This window comes from Rhinichthys klamathensis, unplaced genomic scaffold (assembly GCF_029890125.1).
Source record: "Rhinichthys klamathensis goyatoka isolate OS25496 unplaced genomic scaffold, OSU_Roscu_1.1 h1tg000111l_1, whole genome shotgun sequence".
In the NCBI taxonomy this organism is placed as follows: domain Eukaryota; kingdom Metazoa; phylum Chordata; class Actinopteri; order Cypriniformes; family Leuciscidae; genus Rhinichthys; species Rhinichthys klamathensis.
In genome coordinates this window covers 5,400,702-5,422,540 of record NW_026606649.1, presented here as the reverse complement: position 1 = coordinate 5,422,540, position 21,839 = coordinate 5,400,702, and the positions used below count along the sequence as shown (strand labels likewise).

The window sequence follows — 21,839 nt, the reverse complement described above, 5'->3', positions numbered from 1 at the left end:
TTTGAATAACATTACAAGTAATGTCAGAAAGATATCAGCTCTGCTGTTGTTCATAAATACCAGTAGTGATGTTGTACAATGAGGACATTGTCACGTCGCCGGAAGTAGGGTGATCACTCAACATTGGCTCAACGGCAACGTCGTGTCCCTGGAAAAAAATAGTTGTGGTAGGATGTCATAAATCGGTAAAAATATGTAACAGAACAGATCATTTCAAAGACATCCATTCAACTTTCATAGTGGAACTATTTTTAAACCATGACCGGACGTAGCAGAGGGACATCTTTTTAACGGTCATTAAAAGTCCAAATGTTTGCTGGGCAGTGTCCCAATGTGCGGTGAGCCAGCATCCTTTACTGTCCTTACCAGTGCCAGAATTTGTGTGCACGATATACTGATTCACGAGCTCGGGAGCTAGGGAGCAGATTAAGACGCACCCAAGAAAAAAAGGACAAGCAAAAAGATCTGAGTGACTGATTTTGAAGGACCAAATAGTGATGGCTAGATGACTGGGTCAGAGCGTCTCCAAAACGGCTAGTTGGGGTGTTCCTTATGCAGTGGTTAGTATCTACCAACAGTGGTGCAAGGAAGGACAACTGGTGAACCAGCGTCAGGGTCATAGTTATGGTGCCCAAGCTCACTGATCCATCTGGTCCAATCACACAGAAGAGCTACTGTAGCTCAAATTGCTGAAAGATTTAATGCTGTCCATGATAGAAAGGTGTCAGAACACACAGTACATCACAGTTTTCTGCGTATGAAGCTGTGTAACCGCAGACCGCTCAGTAGCCTTGATGACCCCTGTCCACCATCAAAGTGCCTTCAATGGGCACATGAGAGTCAGAACTGGACCATGGAGCAATGGAAGAAGCTTGCCTGTTTTCTTTTAGATCAGGTCGTTGGTCAGTTGCGTGTGTGGTTTATCTAGATGGCAGAAGGATGCACTATGGGAAGAAGGCAGGCCGGCGGAAGCAGTGTTAAGCAAAACCTTGGGTCCTTTCATTCATGGCATGTGGATATTACTTTGACATGTAGCTACCTGATGGCAGTGGCTCCTTTCAGCAGGATAATGCACCGTGTTACACTGCAAAAATTTTTCAGGAATGGGTTGAGGAACATGACAAAGAGTTAAACGTGTTGTCTTGGCCTCCAAATTCCCCAGACCTCAATCGGATTAAGCATATTGGATGTGCTAGAGTCAGACCAACAAAATCCGATCTATGGAGGCACCACCCTGCAACTTGCAGGACTTAATGGATCTGCTGCTATCTTGGTGCCAGATACCACAGGACAGGTCAAGTATTTGATACACTGCAGATTTTGCAGGTTTTCCCACTTACAAAGCATGTAGAAGTCTGTAATTTTTATTATAGGTACTCTTCAACTATGAGTGACGGAATCTAAAATAAAAATCCAGAAAATCACATTGTATGATTTAGAAGCAATTAATTTGCATTTTATTGCATGACATAAGTATTTGATACATCAGAAAAGCAGACCTTAATATTTGGTAGAGAATAAACCTTTGTTTGCAATTACAGAGATCATATGTTTCCTGTAGTTCTTGACCAGGTTTGCACACACTGCAGCAGGGATTTTGGCCCACTCCTCCATACAGGCCTTCTCCAGATCCTTCAGGTTTCAGGGCTGTCGCTGGACAATACGGACTTTCAGCTCCCTCCAAAGATTTTCTATTGGGTTCAGGTCTGGAGACTGGCTAGGCCACTCCAGGACCTTGAGTTGCTTCTTGCTTCTTACTTCTTAAGCCACTCCTTAGTTGCCCTGGCTGTGTGTTTCGGGTCGTTGTCATGCTGGAAGACCCAGCCACGACCCATCTTCAATGCTCTTACTGAGAGAAGGAGGTTGTTGGCCAAGATCTCACGATAGTATGGCCCCATCCATCCTCCCCTCAATACGGTGCAGTCGTCCTGTCCCCTTTGCAGAAAAGCATCCCCAAAGAATGATGTTTCCACCTCCATGCTTCACGGTTGGGATGGTGTTCTGGGTTGTACTCATCCTTCTTCCACCAAACACGGTGAGTGGAGTTTAGACCAAAAATCTCTATTTTTGTCTCATCAGACCAAATGACCTTCTCCCATTCCTCCTCTGGATCATCCAGATGGTCATTGGCAAACTTCAGACGGGCCTGGACATGCGCTGGCTTGAGCAGGGGGACCTTGCGTGCGCTGCAGGATTTTAATCCATGACGGCGTAGTGTGTTACTAATGGTTTTCTTTGAGACTGTGGTCCCAGCTCTCTTCAGGTCATTGACCAGGTCCTGCCGTGTAGTTCTGGGCTGATCCTTCGCCTTCCTCATGACCATTGATGCCCCACGAGGTGAGATCTTGCATGGAGCCCCAGACCGAGGGAGATTGACCGTCATCTTGAACTTCTTCCATTTTTTAATGATTGCGCCAACTGTTGTTGCCTTCTCACCAAGCTGCTTTCCTATTGTCCTGTAGCCCATCCCAGCCTTGTGCAGGTCTACAATTTTATCCCTGATGTCTTTACACAGCTCTCTGGTCTTGGCTATTAAGTGTCTGATTGAGTGTGTGGACAGGTGTCTTTTATACAGGTAACGGGTTCAAACAGGTGCAGTTAATACAGGTAATGAGTGGAGAACAGGAGGGCTTCTTAAAGAGAAACTAACAGGTCTGTGAGAGCCGGAATTCTTACTGGTTGCTAGGTGATTAAATACTTATGTCATGCTATAAAATGCAAATGAATTACTTAAAAATCATACAATATGATTTTCTGGATTTTTGTTTTAGATTCTGTCACTCACAGTTGAAGAGTACCTATGATAAAAATTACAGACTTCTACATGCTTTGTAAGTGAGAAAACCTGCAAAATCGTTAGCGTATCAAATACTTGTTCTCCCCACTGTATATATATACACTGTGTTCCAAATTATAATGCAAGTGACATATCAGTCAGATTTCAGTACAACACACATTCAGATTTTAGTTTTTCAAAGAAAGTGTTTGTTTGTATTATTTCTCATACATTTTTAGATAACTTATATCAATCTCAGACAGGTTTGTTAGTTTGCAAGGTCTTCTTAGGTAAAAGGAAACCCTACTTAAAGAGGTTGTTCCACATTATTAAGGAAGTCACAGTTCTCATGCAACATGGGGAGGAAGAAAGATCTTTCTGAAGATGAAAAGCATGAAATGGTGCAGTCTTGCAAAAATAGATATTATCAAACTGTATTTCTTGTTGGTCACAGACGAGTGAAACAGCAATAAAACCTTTAAAATCTTTATATAATCAAGCTGTTAAAGTATTAGATAAAAAACCACTGAGATAGCATCACTGTCTGGTTCTTGGAAAATACAGTATGTTAAACTTTGATAATATAATTGTGTATGCCTATGTGCAATTAGTTTTTAAAATTTTGAATAATATTGCGCCTCCTCCCCTGAAAAAAATTGTACAGTCTTGTTCAGAACAGATGACTAGGAGTACCAGGTCAACGAGTTGCAATAATTGCAGGCTGCCTAAACGTAGCTCGGCCTTTGCACAGACAGCCTTCTCATTCAAGGGCATTAAAGAATGGAACAAACTCCCACAGAGTCTGAAACTTACTTTTGACCTGAAGGATTTTTCTCGTAATACTAGGAAAGTGCTATTGGAAAACCAGTTGTGCCAGCATAGATAATTGTGTATGTAAATATGACTTTTTAGGGAGGTTTTATTGTAGTAATCTTGGTATGATTTAGTTGGACTGATGGTTGTAATGGGGAATGGTTGAATGAATTAATTAATAGCTGTATTTGAGTGATTAATTATTACATTTTATATTGTATATATTGTATTGTAGCTAACTTACCTGCTCAGGGACTGCAGATGGAAATTAGCTTAAGCTAAATCTGGTGCAAAGCATCTTTAATTAATGTTTTTTTGCACATTGTCCCTGTTGAAATAAATAAATAATAAATAAATAAATAAATAAAAACTGTCAAAAGATTTGGGAGTGATTTGCAGCACAGAAGAACTCAGTCAGATAAAGTTTCTTACAAACAAACTAATTGTATTAAAAGGGCAGCTATTAAAAACAGGCATTTGAAGCTGCTGGTGTCTCTGGAGTCTCAGGAACCTCTCCATGCAGACTGGCAGTTGTGCATAAAGTTGCGCATAAAGAAATTTTTTCAGCCACCCCAACTAAAGCGCACAAAGAGAAACATCACAAGATCAGACACACTGCAAAATTACTATTAAAAATTATTATTACTATTAAAAATTATTATTTAAAAAAGTTAATCTCATGAAAGCTTTTTGTTTAAGAGCCCTGAAGCTCTAACTTCTAATTCCTTTTGATAATCAACAAGCAGTAACACAAGACATCCACTGGAGGACGACAGGACTTACATTCCATTAGCCAAGATACGCTAGTTTGAGGCGCACTGTTAACTGTTGACTGAGAGTGAGTCTGTTACTCTTGTAATTCTCCCTCCCTTCCTACAATCACCCCACCCACTGTGCTAACAGTCTTAAAGAACAGTCTACCCACGGGCTCGCTCAACAGAGCAACAGCGCGCTTTCCAGTTTCACGCGCACAGGGCATTCTCTCACAGAGGCGCGCGCATACAGGCAATTGGTGTGCAGAATATTTCAGCGCGTAGTGATACATAAGCTTTAGGAGCCTTTTGCTAATTCATGGCAATATGTAATACGCATTGAATGCAATATCGTAAATAGATATAGTTTTACAGTAATTTAGGAAGCTATAGGCTACTTCTACCAGTTCTCGCGGGCTGTTTTGACTATGGATTTACAGAGAATGAATGAAACTCAGAACCCATTTTGGGAATGCTCAAGAACTCCTGGCAATTCCAGCGTGGACAGCTCTGCGTTAAGCGTGGAAGTTAACGCCACCTGTAGCAATGCGTCAATAATCCAGAAATTCAAACCCACACGGCCAAAAGGTGAGGACAAACCAATGCATGTCAACGCTTGCAGTTGCATGTAATTTTATTGTCTTGTTTTTTTTATCTGTTGCATATTTTTTATTTTTATTTTATTTATTATTTTTATAATTGTTATTTACATTTCAACAACAAAAAACAACATGAAATGAAACGCTCAACGCTAAAAATGGTCTTTCCCCCAAAACAAATAATTTATTATTGTATAGCTATAACGTGCCTGAACATTAATGAAATAATTCCAAAAGCCACTACGCCCCAGCAACCACTATACTGCACATAGACGCATTAAAGAAAAAAAAAAAACTTTAGCAGCTTGTTTTTCCCGTATGTTTGTGTTTATTTTTTTAAATGCTCATTAAAATGTGTTTATTTTCTTTTAATAGTACATCAGTATCTTTAAAGGTGCTCTAAGCGATGTCACGCGTTTTTTAGGCCAAAACATTTTTTGTCACATACAGCAAACATCTCCTCACTATCCGCTGGCTGCCTGTCCCCTGAACACACTGTAAAGAAACGCGATCTCTGTAGACAGCCCATGCTCCACAAACAGCAACAAAAACAAACTGCGGCGACCCGCTCCCCGAAACATAACAAACTGTTCCAGCCAATGACCGACAAGAAGGGTTTGGGGGGTTAGTGTGCGGATGAGGAGGAGGGAGGGTCTAGCTAGCCTCCGTTTGGTTTGACAATAGTTCGAACGTCAACAAGAAGTGACATCACCCAGGATCGCTTAGAGAACCTTTAACATAACCACTGTATTTTAAATAATAATAACATAGTCAATATTTTTCCTGTTTCAAATTATTTTAAGAACTTCAAGGATGTCAGAGGTAATGGTTAGTGTTAAACCCCAAGAATGCTCTTTGCATTTTTCAGCTCACTTCATCATCATAATAATCTTTGAACATACATGTGGTGTTTGCTTCATTAGGACGTGGAATAATCATGGGTAAATGGTCACTATACTTAAAAACCCTGACCCCTAGAATGACTGGCGGGAATGAGAATGATGATCCTATTTCTAAATAACAATTTTGTTTTAAATTTATCAGTTTGTGCAAGGTTATGAATCATAGTGACACAAGTCAGGGGGAGTGTTAGTTTGGCAGCAGATTAATGCCTGCAAGGACCTTCTGGCTACAAATATTCTGTCTGTTAATTTCAAACATCTATAATATAATATATCCAATTTGACATTGATAAACCTAATAAAACCCCCCAGCTGGGAATACAAATTATTCCATTTGATTACATTTTTATGCACAAACACCCATCACAGTTTCTTACCTCTGATTACAAAACTTCTACAGCATTTCAGTCACCTTTTTCTAATTTATGGATCCAGACAATGGCGACTCACTAAATCGGGTGGTTTTGCTCTTTGAAAAGGTGGGCAGATTCTCATTTGAGAGAGTTCTGATGTGTTGACTTACAGTGTAAATGATGAAAGGTGGTGGCATACAGTTGGCAAGCATAAATTCGGAGTAGTTTTAGTTGATATATCAGAAATGGTAATTACAGGATTGTAATGAACTAATTAGATATACAGATTCTCTGACTGGAGAAATCCCACTCTGGGTTGTGCCCAAGGTGTTGCTGCATGGCCATGTTTGGTAGATGACGTAAATAAACCATCATAAAGCAAAGAGCTTCTTTCCCCACTGAGAGAAATATCAGTTTATTCTGACAAAATATTTTTTTTTGTAAGCAGCATTTTTTATTGAAGAGTCTTAAATGCGTAAACATCAACATATTTCTCATGTCACAGTATAGTCACTGGCAGAGGTATAAACAAGCAACCTGGTCTTGCAATCAATCAATCAATCAATCAATCAATCAATCAATCAATCAATCAATCAATCAATCAATCAATCAATCAATCAATCACCCCATTTTAAAATGATAAATTAATACAAAAAAATGCTTCACATAGTACAACTGGCCATCTAAATCATTGAATACATATCGCGCTCTCTCTCTCTCTCTCTCTCTCTCTCTCTCTCTCTCTCTCTCTCTCTCTCTCTCTCTCTCTCTCTCTCTCTCTCTCTCTCTCTCTCTCTCTCTCTCTTGTGTACACACTTATGGAAAAGAAAGCAGCATTCGTTTTGCAGAGAGCTGAGAAATGTAGAAACATCTTAGGAAATAAGACAAACTATGGCCATTAATAATGCCATCATGTAGAGTGTGGGTCGAACAGTAGGTGGGGATATTTGACAACTGCTAGTAGCCACTTGCAAGCCCAAACACATGACTGTTTTCTGGAATAAAGCCCAATAAAACCGCAACCCACGACGAAATTATTATTAGCAACTTTATGAAAAAACTAGCTGCTTATAATAAGAGGAAATTGTAGTTGCTAGTAAAGGCCTTGGGACTGCATGTGTTTATTATCGAACTGCCATTATCATTGCCATGACGCCATGTCTTTTTCGCTAGAGTCGGTAGTCACATTGCATTTGCTGCTCAAATGATTGGCTCAAAACTGTGCCTGCTGAGCAAGGTGCACTGAGATGAATGAGAATGCTAATGGATAGCTTGTTTAGTGTAATGTGATCATTTAATATAGTTATTTTAATATCACAAATGTCTGTGTTAGAGTGTTTTACCTATTTCTATACAGTTGCGATGATAATGCATTAGTATGGAGATATGATTTTCTGAATGTTTGAACTATTGACTATTTGACTATTCGGAGAGAGGCGTATTACCCCACTTTATTTATTTTTTCCATATGTGAAAGGAGTGCTTTTCTGATAATATTTCACAAATCTCTCACGCTCCACTGACTTGCTGTCTTCTTCGTCTTGCTCACTCCTCTCCTCTCCTGTTTCTTTTTCTATTTCTGATCCTGATATTGGCTTCACCATCTCTTGCCAACTACCTGATTGGAGTGTGAAGTGCGACATTTTAAGATAAATCACTCAGTGTCTTGAGGGGGAGCCCACACATATCTTGTTTCATCACGTCTTAGAGCAGACATAATTGCGCGAACTGGCAATTTAAATCACAAAATCATTCAAGGGTTGTTGGTTCTGCTGGGGCCCCTGTCTGTTCAGGGCCTTTAGAATCTTCCTCGCTTGTTACAACGCCGCTGGCTATTTGGTCCCATCATGCACTGCTGCAGCATGAATAAAATATGCGGTAATAAAGTATCACTGTTTGCTGGCTTTAAATGAATGTAGTTGTTGTTGTTTTTTATGTTCAAATTTTACAGCATTTTTATAAAAAGCGAGTACATCATGAATCCATTTTCCAAACCATGTTTTTGTCTTATCCCGAATCACTACAGTACACCTACAAGTGTATGTATTCGGACTATTTTAGACTGGTACGGGTCATACCACGTGACTCTTCATAGACATAAACAGAGAGAAGTAGATCCGGCTACAATGTTCTTCCGCAAGACACATGCAGTTCTGTATATTAACCGCTAGAGTGCCAAAAGTTACGGACAGCAGCTTTGATGTTAGTTATTTGTTGTGGGTTGATGTTAAGAGCCCACATTTTTTACTTATCTATGTTAATTGTTGGGGTCTATATGCATGTATATGTTCTTCAGAAGCAATAGTCATAGAGTTAAATACAGGAGCCATGTTAAAGCCCTTTCAAATGCAAGACTGTTGTGTTACCATGATAATAATTTATTGGCTGAACAGGATATTATGCATTTATTGCACAAACAAATAATTCAAAAAGGTTAAATAAAGAAGTGTTACTGTTGACAATTATTACGTTTTATAGGGTTGTCTGTGGTGTAGAGAAAAATGAGCTCATTATTTACTAAGTAAGAAAAATAACTGCATTGATTTCATGGTTGGATGCTTAAGCTGTGTTGCTGTCTTTGGCTCTGAAATTGAACCGAGGCTCTTAACATTAGACTTTGGCACTGTGCCTGAATAAAATGGCTTTAATTTTTAATTGGCTTCAAATGACAGCAAATCCTTTTACCCAGTCTAATTATGTGACATTCTAAAAATCACAGTGTGGCGAGCAGGATGAGGCAGAGGGCCGTTTGATAAATACCAAAAAATAAATTTGTTTCATTTATTGTATTAAAGTTTTTGATTGTTCGCCGGTTCCCGCCTCCTTCTTCCCACAATACAAAATGAAAGTAAAGACAGCAGCCCCTCACGGACGACTGCTGTCACTTATAACAAAACACAGCATAAATCCAGGCCTGGCCTCTCTCCATCCTCACTGTCGTCGCTCCTCCTTTATGCTTCCGCTCCTCCGTGAGAGATACGAGACTGGTGCGTCGCGCAGGTGTCACTCATTATCAATCACGCCACCGGCCTCACGCCGTTCTCTCACGGCCCTCGGCCTCGTCCTGCTCGCCACTCACAGACTCACATTTAGTCATTTATTTATCAAATTAAGAAGGACCTTTTCATAATTCTGGCACAAGCAATGCCTGTATATAATTTCCAGAATTCCAGAATAAGTAAAACTCATGAAGAAAGCAGCTAACCTGACCAATGAATAAAACATCATAAAGATGAATTATTGAAATACATACATTGTTGTTTGCAAGGACAATCACGGCAAAAAATAATTATTCAGACTTTGCTTACTGCAAATAGAATGCCTCATATGTTAGGTGTTGGTTTAGGAAAGGGTGAGTAGTGAGGATACTACCCCTTGAAGCAAAAACACAGTCCCGGCTGTTAAGCTGCCTTCACGTGCTATATGAACATTTCTTTTGCTTCCACTTCTGAAGTCATAGAGCTGCTCGATTCTGGATAAATTGACAATCACACTTTTTTTTGTTTAAAATAGAGATTACGATTGTCCCTGATCCTGAATAGACAACTAAACAAACCTGCCTATTTAAAAACATATTTCATTGATTTTAATTAATTTATTATTATTATACATTTATTTTTTAATTGGTTTGAATGAATTCACTCAGAATTCACTTGTTTTATTACTGGATGAATCAGCATTTTTGAACAAAATCTCTTGAAGAAATTATTTAATGACAAATATGGGTGCTTCTCAAATGGAAGGCTGTGTTCTAGTAAGGCTGCATATGCATCATGGCTGCAACGTAATGATGCTCTGAAAAAAGACCATCTCAAATTGAAGGATTTCGTGTTCTTTTAGCTAATATTAAAGGACACATCAAGTGTATCCTTCGCGTCCTTCAATCACCCACAATCCTTTGCACACATTCCAATTCACGAAAAAAAAACTGACGAAAAACGAGTTGGCACTGAGCTTCCCTGCTGAAAAATCCAGCAATGGTCGGTATGTTTTGCATGCTGGTTCCCAGCATGGGATGCTGGTGTGCTGGACCAGCAGATGTTGTCTTGTGAGTGCTGGTATGATCCCAGCAAGACCACATCAAAACTTGCGTATGAGTTACATATGATGTTTCTTAGTGTGTGTTCATAGTTAAATAAATACCAAGACAATTTTCCAAATTAGTTTTAATAAATATTTTAATAAGCTAAATTGAAATAATTATTGAAATAAAATAGATTCACTCTACAACTGATGATTGAGGATTAGTGATGACACCTCTGGTTAACAAGCTGAATCACTGAAGATAAGAGGAACAACAAGAACAGAAAAAAAGAGAAGAGATGGGCAGAAACACAACTGACTTAAAGCCACACAGCCTTAGATTATATCAAATATCTCACCAGAGAATGCTTAAACAACTCCAAAAATATCATCACCATGTTCACTTATTATAAGCCCACATGGCTTTATTTCTTTCATGGTACATGTATAAAGGTTTTTGAAGTCTCTGATGATTAGTATTCCCTTTAGTTGGGCTCTTGGCCCTTGACTTAATTCTCTCTTAGCAAGTGATGAAAGTGCATGGTCTCACTATTGTCTACAATATTTCATGCTCCTGACTGCAATGACACCTTTTACTACACTTTTTGGAATCAGCGACTAACAGCTGGATTTTAACACATGAGTTCCCAAATGAGCATGGAAGTCTTTAAAAACAGCAATTTATTTAAAAACTTTCATTCAAGTTGCTGTTAACTGTCCCATTGAAAGAGCTCTTCTCATAAACCATGTTATTGAACAAACTGCTTATGATTATGCTGTTATTTGGCATTTTTCTTTGTTTTCATATCTCTAAATGTATGTTTTTGTTTTGCAATGTGCATAAGCTCTGTTTAAATGATTTTAACTGATTTGTGTACAGATCCTTTGAAACAGGAGGCAAAGCCTTTTATCCTTTGTACTGTTTCACCAGTTTGAATTTTTACTTTATTTAAAACTTTAGATTATATTTATTAATAAATATGATCATAACTAAGACATTTTTTTTCAGTTCTACTTTTATAAGGAGCTAAATAAATTATTTAAAGTTATAAATATATATTACAATACATCATATGTTCTAATATTATATTGTTATCAATTTACATTGATATGTTACACATAGAAATATGCAAGCAAAACTTGTCCCCAAAACACTGCTTGCATACAGACAACTGGCCTGGAACAGAATGGATTTTCAGCAGTGTTGTCTGAGTTCACTATGAAATGTAAGACAAAAATAATGTTTTCAAAGGCAAACACACACTTTTGTTTTGGTGTAAATTAATCACTTAACACTAAACTGTAAATAATGTAAGCCACTGGGAGACCACAGATAGGTGTCATTCACTGTATTGCATTAACAGAAATCCAATTGATATAAATAATTATAGTAAGTATTTTTCCAAAATTAAGTATTAATAGTGTTTTTGTGCTGCGACCGTGGGGGTGGGAACATGTGATAACTTACTAGACCGTCTCATTCTGGCATAGCTGTTTCATACATGACAACGTCTCGGTTACGAATGTAACCCTCGTTCCCCGAAGGAGGGAACGGAGACGTGAGTCGGACATACCGTACTGATTGGGATCGCTTCGACCACCAATCTACTTCGAGTGTAACAAAACAAGCCAATGCACATTGGCATGCGATAATTGCATCAGCAGCGCAACAATGTACGAGTGGTGTGGAGGAACTCAACAGGGTACGGCTAACGGGGAACTCAACTGGAGCAAGAATGGCACACGTATCCAGTCCATATGAGGGGAATGGCGCAGCAAGCCGACACTTCGAGCGGGGCCTACAGTGTTGACTGGCTTCTATGAGAAGAGAGCACGCAGGAAGCTACCGGCTCGACACAAAGGCTATAGAATCTAGCGAACGTGTTTGGTGTCGCCCAGACAACAGCTGTACAGATATCTGTCAGCGAGGCACCTTGTGCCAATGCCCAGGAAGAAGCTACAGTCCGAGTGGAGAGGGCTCGCAACCCAGGGGGGCATGGTGCTCCTTGGAATTGGTACGACAAGACGATGGCATCCACTATCCAGTGGGCCAACCTCTGCTTGGAGACAGCCTTTCCCTTCTGCTGGTCTCCGTTACAGACGAAGAGCTGGCCTCCTCCGGGGGGAGCGCTTGCAGGTTCACCACCTGGTACCGAAAGGGAGTGGGCACATATCCAGGCTGGGGTCTCAGGATGACGTGAGAGTCGGCCGGCGCGAATTCCGGGCACGATTCATCGACCGAAAATGCGTGCAGGTCCCCTACCCTCTTGATAGAGGCCAAAGCAAGCAGGAGAACTGTTTCTATAGACAGGACTTTTAACTCTGCTGCCTGCAATGGCTCAAAGGGAGGTCTCTGAAGTGCTGTCAACACCAGAGATAGGTCCCAAGAGGGTATAGAGGGGGGCGAGGCGGATTCAGTCTCTTTGCGCCAGGGGCGTAGCCAGAATTTTATTTTTGGGGGGTCCCGTCTTTAAATGAGGGGGCAACTGGTGACCAGTGGCGACTCATGTAACATGTAAGGGTGGCGCTGCCAATAAAGTACCTAAAAGCTGTCACAAAGAACCGGCAGCTTTGATTTGAGTAATGATTATGAATATGTAAAATATAGCAAGGAGATATTTTAATTGTTTATTAATAAACAAGTGTTTTCTTTGTCGGCTAAGATGAAGTTGACGATGCTGACTCGCGATCTTCAGTAGCCTATGAACGCGCCAGAGAGAAATTCACATTTCATAAGGATTACATAAGCAGAGAGCAGTCTGTAGTCAGTTTCCTTTCGTTTTAAATTGTTCTGTTTAAAAGTAGACATGTGAGGCAAGTAGGCACCTTATATGCTGAGTTTCGGTTCATTATATGAGACGAGCTCCAGTTCACGCGCCGACGCCTCCGTTTCGTGATTATCTATCGTCTGCTATATTTACTTCTTATTTATTAAATCCAGGCAATTGGTTGATGAAACATTGATTAGAATTAAGATACAATTAATACAAAACGAAATTCAGGTTAAAGAAAGGTTTTGTGCTTTCTGTTTGATGTCTCTGTGAAAGTTTTAAAGCATCTTTTAGTGCCGCTTTCAGAGCGCTCACGTCCGTAACGGAGAACACGTCCGTAACATTGTTTTTTCCTCATAAATGCGAACACGAAAAATAAAATAAAATAAAATGAATATTTTATGTACTGTGGAGACTGAGAGGAAACCCTTCTTCATCCGGTGGGTAGTATTACTTTGGTTTGCGCAGTGTAATTCACATAATCACTAAAAAATATTTTGCCTCCTAAAGTTTTATTTTTATTTTTTTTTAAGCAATCAGAAATCTGAGGTAATCAGAAAACCTCGTGGCTACGCCACTGCTTTCCACCCCTCAGGAACCTGACGATCAGGTCGTGCTTCCCCATGGATTTTCCATCAACTGCATCATGATGTGCGGCAATAGAGGCAACATACACTTTGAGGGTGGAGGGAGACAGCCTTCGCTCCAACCCCTCTTGCAGAAAGGAAAGCACGGTACCGATTGAACATCGTTGGGGTTCTTCTCGGTGCGATGCGATAGAGGAGTGAGGGGCCCACAGGGATTGGTTACTGCGTGGGGAAGCCCTCACTGTAATCCTCAGGTCACCCTGTCTATTCGGCGAAGTAGCCCTTTTCTGGTGCACCATAAGAGGAACTAGATCAGGATATAGATATAGGGGACTCCACCTCGTTTGAGGGTCTAGACCGTGCATCTAGAGCGCCGAATGATGCGCACTGGGTTGCCGTGACAACCCGTGCAGTCAGCCGGCAGCTCGACGGCACACTGCACGCTGAGCGGCTCAAGCCTTTACGAGAAAGGTGAGACGAACAACGTGCCGACGTGGTCATGCTCTCATGAGAGAACATGAACCACCCACGAACACAGTCTCAGCACGCTTTAAGCCCAGGCATGTGAAACAGTGATCGTGGCCGTCAAATGAGGAAAGGAAACGACCACATCCAGAAACACACGGTTTGAATGACATCTTGAAAAAGACCCAGTGTCAAACCATGTATGCTCTTTCAGGAAACTGCTCTCTCCTGTGCCGAGCTTACAGGGTTATGGTCCCGGCTACACAAACAGGGCGATAGTGCAAGCCTGATGTGAGCACTCACATTCTCATTGAAGGTGCAACGTTCGAGCTGTGAAAACAGCTATTTTGTTCTCTGTGAGATTGCTGCCAGTGCTGTGTTTCACTGTAATCCAATACCTGCTTTGAAGAGGCATTCTCTCGAAGAAGCAGACTCGTTTTCTTCTTTTTTGAAGTTAAAACACTCTCAGATAAGATTGCAGCGCAGGAACAGTAAGACCGCTCGGCTCCGAAGCGAAAAGCAAAGATGCGACGCACCTGCACTCACGTCGCACTCACATAGAACGTGACCAAACTGAAAGGGAACTGCTCTCTCAAGGTCAGTGGCAGCACCAACACATAATTTAAATGTTCGCTGTGAACATACTTTTTAAAGGTTTAATAGACATAGACAAATCATTTACATTTAGGGATAAGATTGTGTGGGTGCTTGAATCGAGATCACAATCTTTTAATGATTTATCGTGCAGCTCAATGAAGTCATAATTATGAGCTTGTCGTTCAAGTGCTTTTTTGTTGGAAAGAATAGGAATCATGGAGGAAACCAAATTTATTCTTTTTTCTTGAGGAAATATTATCAAAGCCAAAATGTATTGAAGATATTTTGAATAAAATGTAGCATCCCATTCGCTGACAACCATTTAAACATTCACGTGCTACATAGTCAGCTTGCTGATGATTCAGGAATTACAGTCTAATACATGCCATTTTTGCTGTGTATAAAACACACAATATGCTTCAAATGGTTGTTCATATATGTAAATATGCCCTACAAGGCGTAGCTATTTTGGAAAAAAATTAACTAATAACAAATACCAGTCACAGCAGCCATCTTTCTTCCCTCCACCATGTTTAAAGTTTATGGCACGGCCATAATGGTACTGTAAATATGACTTGAGAGGATGTTCATGTCCAATTTCCAACTAGGAAACACATATTTACGTTAATTTCCGATAGCACATGAAGGCAGCATTAGTGGCAGGACTTAAGCACACACGACACAGCAAGGCAGGACATAGCAGGGCAAAAAAGACAGGACACGACAGGAACACCTAAACAGGAATACATTCACAACAGGAAACAGCCACAACAGTCTGGCACAAGACAGAGCACACAGGGAGCATAACTATTTAGAAACATTTGAGGGTAACAAGGAAGAGTAGGTGAGGCAAAATGAACTAATATTGAAATAACAACGAGGCAGTGCCAAGACATGAGACGGGAAAGCACATGACACATGCAAACAAACATGAATGAAACCATGTGCTCAAACCAAACTAACAATACAAAATCACATGGCCAGTGAAACAGAATCCTAAACCACGTGCTCATCAAAAACGACACACAAGACTAGACAAGAGCACATGGTGAGGGAACAAACACCTAGTAGAACATGACATGAGCACACGGCTAAAGAACAAGATCAAAAGCCCAACCTCAGACCAAAACCCACTACATGAGCACATGAACTAGGGAACAAAAGACAAAACACGGATCATGAGCATCTGGATGCCAACGAGACAATACATCACATGAGTGTCAAGATTTCTCCTGTAATTTATTCTGACATGCAGTGCAGGAGGAGCCTCAGTCAGTAGGTACTGTTCCTTTAAGAGAATGTATTGCTTCCAGCAGAGCAAGTGAACAGAGGAACTGTCAGGGTAGGTCAGGGGAACATGAAAAGCGAGGAGCTGTCACAACAGTAAAAGTTATGACACTACACTCAGGCTGACACTGAACACTAATGAGCAATACACTGTGCCATTGGGATGACACTGTATTAATTGTAGTGGTGACAAACACAACTGACTGTGACTGACTACACTGAGGTGGCCACAACTTCACAAACGTTAATTTTATGCTTTCCAAAATTTTCCATTTTACTCCAAATTCCATCTGTTTATGCCCAGGGACAAAGAGCAATGTTTATGAATTCTGCTAGTAAACAGCTGAATGAAACAATATTGTATACAATATTGTAAATCAGTCCATGCCAAAATGTTATTGATTCTATGTAACAATGTATTTATTAGATGCCGTTAAATAAGAATAATTTAGTTGTTTTTGTCAAATATTTATAATATAGTTTTAAGTAGGGATGTCCCGATCAGGTTTTTTTGCCCTCGAGTCCGAGCCATTTGATTTTGAGTATCTACCGATACCGAGTCCCGATCCGATACTTATATACCGTAGGCTAATACATAAAAAAAAGAATAAAGAAGAGCGAAAAAAACCAACAGATCCAGGATATTCCTTTTTTTTTTTTTTATTCACCTTATTTTAACATTCAACAACTGTTAACAAACAGAGCACTTCTGTGAGGTAGCTTGAACAATCAAGTAATAAATAACATAAATTCTTCACTTTTGGACTTTAGTGCAACAGTAAAAAAAGTCTAATATAAAAACAAATAGCACCTCAACTTAAAATACCCGGCAGGCATGTAAACAAAAAATAAAAAGTCTTTTAAAAAAAATTATGAGAATATATATATATATATATATATATATATATATATATTAGGGGTGTAACGGTTCACAAAATTCACGGTTCGGTTCGATACGATACACTTGTGTCACGGTTCGGTTCGGTACGATTCGGTACGTTTCCGATACAGCAAAAAGAAAGAAATGCCAGAGAAATTTCCTTGATTTAATCTTTTTAATTATATTTTTATTAAAACTAACATCATAAAGTATGATATTTTTTAACTTTGAGCAATGATGGAGCTATACTTGACTTTTCTTAGGAGCTTATAAAACAAAACAGCTCCTTGGACAAAATTAAATGTAATATTGTAGTAGTTATAAACAAAGGTTTATTTTAGTTCAGATTAACATTTGAGGGCAGCAATTGTATTCATAATGTCAAAATAAAACCGACGTGATGTTACTTGAAAGCATTATAGCCTACTATTCCTGCCAAACTTCCATGGTTACAGTTAGTAGTGTTACTACAGTAAATCCATGGTGAATGTTGCTGATCTGTGGACACTGGATAGTTCATTCATGGCACAATGTTTCTTCCTGGTTTCCACGTCAGCGCTGTTTGATCCGTTAATAACGGAGAAATGCGAATGTTTCTCACTAGATCTTGCAGCGATGTTATTACTTCAGTGGCGAATTCAAATGCTTTCTTTACTGGATTTGGCTGTGTAGTAACAGTGCTGATGATTAAGATCGGCTCGCGCTGTATTTGTCCAAACTGATAAACGGTCCTTCAACCACACAATAACGAGTGGTTTCGTTCCGCTTACATTACATTTGCCATTTGATGTTGGGCAATGTTGTGGTCACGCACATTATGAGCGCGCTTGCCACGCGTGACGCGCCTTCATTTGAAATAACGAAATTTTGGTCGGCAGGAAAAATGGTCCAACGAACCGTTCGGTTCAAAAATGCGTACCGAAAACCGAACCGAAAGCCTCGTACCGAACGGTTCAATACGAATACGTGTATCGTTACACCCCTAATATATATATATATATACATATACATACAGGGGTGTAACAGTTCACAAAATTCACGGTTCGGTTCGATACGATACAGCAAAAAGAAAGAAATGCCAGAGAAATTTCCTATTTATTAAAAGAAAAAATATTTTTAAATAAGTTTGAGTTTTCCTACATCTTGAAACTTTCAGGTTTATAAATGGGGGTAATCTTTGAAGGATGAACAAATAATGTTTTGGTAATCACATTAAAAATAACATTTAAATATATATTTATATAATATTTGAATTTTAAAGTGCAACATTAAATCCATGTTCATTCACGGCACAATGTTTCTCCTGGTTCCCACGTCAGTTTGATCTAATAGAGATCTACGGTTAATAACGGAGAAATTTGAATGCTTCTCACTAGATCTCGCAGTGTTATTACTTCAGTGGCGAATTCAAATGTTTTCTTCACTGGATCTCTTCGCTTGATCTCGCGCTGCACAGATGTTGCTGGTCCGAACTGATAAATGGTCCGTTAAGCACAATTTAATGAGTAGCGCAGTTTCGTTCCGCTTTCATTACGTTTGCCATTTGATGTTGCGCAACGTTGTGGTGGTCGCCCCAGCGCGGATTTTGTCGGCAGAAAAATTGTCCTAGGAATCGTTCGGTTTGTATCATGCGTACCGAACCGGAAGCCTTGTACCGAAACGGTTCAATAATTCCGAATACATGTACCGTTACACCTCTAATTTACATATATCCGAGTCCTGATCGGGAGGTAACGTCCGATTCCGATCGAGTCTGAAACCACGTGATCGGGCCCGATTTCCGATCGCGTGATCGGATCGGGACATCCCTAGTTTTAAGGGTTAAAAGGGTTAGTTCACCCAAAAATGAAATTTCTGTCATTAATTAAATAAAATATAATAAGATTCTGAGTTAGTTTTGGCCAGAACATACACAACATTTTTTTTTTTTTTTGCAAAACGCTATATATCCACCTTAGGCTATATTCTACTACTGTAATACCATTAAGAAAAGCTAGTGAATCAATGTTTTGTTTGTGTGTGTGTGTGTATTTTCTTGAGTGTCACATGGGCTTCAGATGCCAGTGTGTGCCTTTTAGTCTACTCTTCCCCCCTGTGGACATCACTGGTCACAGCCAAAGCGTGATTGTAGAAGGCCTTGACGTTTGCTGGGGCACCAATGGCTTTAAGCAGGCTGATGATGTCCTTCTTCTTCACAGCCTTCACTGTGGTCATCATGGGCAGGGGATCTGCTTTATACTTGCCCCAGTTGTTGCCTCTCTTCAGGAGAGTGTGCTGGTAGGTGGGACCGCTGAAGGTAGTTCTCACCCCCAACCCTTTGCCATCGATCTCCAGCACCCGGGCTTCGCTGATCTTGTAAGACCGCGTGGACTGCATGAGAGCCTTGGCTGCAGCTTTGTGGTCAAAGCTCTCCCAGTCCTTTCCGTACACATACACAGAGCCATGCTTCTTCAGGATGTTGGTGTATTTGTCTGGCAGGAGGATGGTGTCCTGCTTATGTTACACTTTTAGGAATGAGGCGATGTCACTTCCTGGTGCAACACATTTATTTATCTGCATGAAACACAAGAAAAAGCATTGTTCAAGCAAGGAGCACATTTCTCTGCACTTTCGCGCTTCATCTCGTGCTGGATACTACTTCTACACTCTTATCCTGTGATACCTTCACAAATTATCCTCAACAATCACATGTCTGATGCCTAGGCTGATATGTCACACTAGACGCATTACTCTTTTTATACAATACTCAATTCTAAAGAAATACATGTTCTATACACAAACACATTAACATAGATCTAAACATGTATTGTGCCCGCTATCAGATGACATAAAAGGAAAGGTCTGACAAATAACATCATTAAAGTACCACAAACTCTATGAGTCATGCATTCAAACTCAATAAACAAACATGTAAATAGCATTTGGAATTAGAATAGATATTCAGATATCAGCAATAGTTTAGTCTATATTCACATTACTCTAGCATTGATAACTGCACATATATTTCTAATACTCTTTCACATCACTTTCACTTGTCTTTAATCCGTTTTTTTTACTCTTCCATGAAATATGCTAATAATGAACTGACTACATTATGAGTTACCGTGTTATCACTATAAACTCTCAAAATGATTAATAAACTATTTTACCTCTAAACCTGACTGGGGTTCTTATTTAACAGTATTGACTTAGTTTTTTTTACATGTAATAGCTGACAAAGCAACGCTAAACGAGGGTAACATGTATATGCGAGGACTAACAACAGTCACGTGTGCCTTGTTAACTCAAACTGCCTAGACTCGTCACTACACACATCTTAATCAACGTCCGTACACATCTATTCGGTTAATTATGTCTCGTCCCGCACTCACATGTCGAGTATATCTCTTTTTAAGCCTTTATTCCTCCGTTTTGCTCACGTTAAAAGTTACTAATTTTCCTGTTGAATAGTTAACACTCTCGTCCGCCATTTCACGCATGACACTCTTAATCACGCTCAAAACGTCACTTTTCTTAACGTCTCAGGCACGAACTATGGCTCTATACGAACACAACACTGTTATGCATTTACCAGTATATAGGTTATTGTCAGCTTACCTGCATGAAACACAAGAAAAAGCATTGTTCAAGCAAGGAGCACATTTCTCTGCACTTTCGCGCTTCATCTCGTGCTGGATACTACTTCTACACTCTAGCTAGTCAGCCACCCATGCGCTGTGCAACTCACGGGTGCCCCCTGCTGACGACTCCGATTCTCACCCAATTGAACACAATGCAATAAAGTAATGCAAGTAACTAACAATAACATTAACAGTTCGAAATTTAAAGGGGGTGCACTGATATCGGTCCCGTTTTACATTCTAAGGGCTACACTCTCCCCCACAAAACTAAATGTCTCCTGACATTTCCCGGAACAAGTGAACATTTCTTTAGAAAACCTCAGCCATCCAAGGCCTCCAGTAACCCTTAGTCTGTGCTACCTGACTCTCTGTTATCTTACAGTCTCGTTTTACCAAGGACGGTTGACCCAATGTGTCATAACTCAGTACCACAGGCTGACGTCTCAGTCTCTGGGGTCACGGTCCTACCGCATGTCGCTCTCCTAGCGTCCGAACCAGCGGGTCGGCCTCTGATTCAACCTTCTCAGACCTGTCAGAACTCACATCAGGTCTCTGAGATTGTAGTGGCACATCCTCTTCGCTATGTAGTGGCACATCCTCTTCGCTATGTAGTGGCACATCCTCTTCGCTATGTAGTGGCACATCCTCTTCGCTATGTAGTGGGTGAAAGGGTTCTGCCAGAGGATTCAGTGAAGTGTGTCTCTGCTGTCTCCCCCTGCCAAATCTCAGATTCCACTGGTAGGTACCACTGTCTTCGTCGTCAGAGGTTTCACTTGGCTCTGGTTGCTGCTGTCGTTGTTGCTTGGTTCTTTTCTTTGAGGAGCTCAGGGAGTCTTTCCATGGCTGACGAAGCCCTGCCGGTGTCTGATCAAGGGGTAGGAAATCACAGGGCAACAGCAGATTTCTGTGAACCACTCTGTCCCTTCCTTTACCATTTTCTGGACTGATCTCATAAACGGGACTCCTATCAGCTTTCCTCTCCTTCACCCTGTACACCTGACCTTCCCAGTAAGACTGAATTTTTCCAGGCCCCCCTCTGGGAGTGAGATTTCTGAGAAGGACTCTATCACCTGGCTGGAGGTCTCTTCCCTGCACTTTCCGGTCGTAGAGGACTTTTCCACGAACTGCTCCTTTGACCGCTGTTTTAGCCGCAATCTCGTATGCCTCTTGCATTCTTGTCTTCCAGTGACTCACGTAGTCATCATAGGTGTCGTGGGCCTCATCTTTTTCAAGACTAAAGAACAGATCAATGGGCAGGCGAGGAGAACGTCCAAAGGTAAGGAAATAAGGCGCGTAACCCGTTGCCTCGTTCTTTGTGCAGTTGTACGCGTGGACAACTTTCGCGAGGGACTCCTTCCAATCCTTCTTCTCCTCGTCCTCCAAGGTACGCAGCATGGACAACAGGGTGCGGTTA

At 40.5% G+C, this 21,839-nt stretch overlaps 1 protein-coding gene across 1 annotated transcript in view; it reads left to right on the top strand.

Moving 5' to 3' along the window:
* The first annotated feature begins 4,769 nt into the window (after positions 1 to 4,769).
* The window catches only part of cckbra (cholecystokinin B receptor a), a 102,340-nt gene continuing 85,270 nt past the window's right edge, over positions 4,770 to 21,839 (top strand). The window contains exon 1 of the mRNA XM_056254319.1: positions 4,770 to 4,929. Within this exon, the coding sequence (XP_056110294.1) occupies positions 4,770 to 4,929 (160 nt within the window). The remainder of the gene's footprint in view (positions 4,930 to 21,839) is intronic.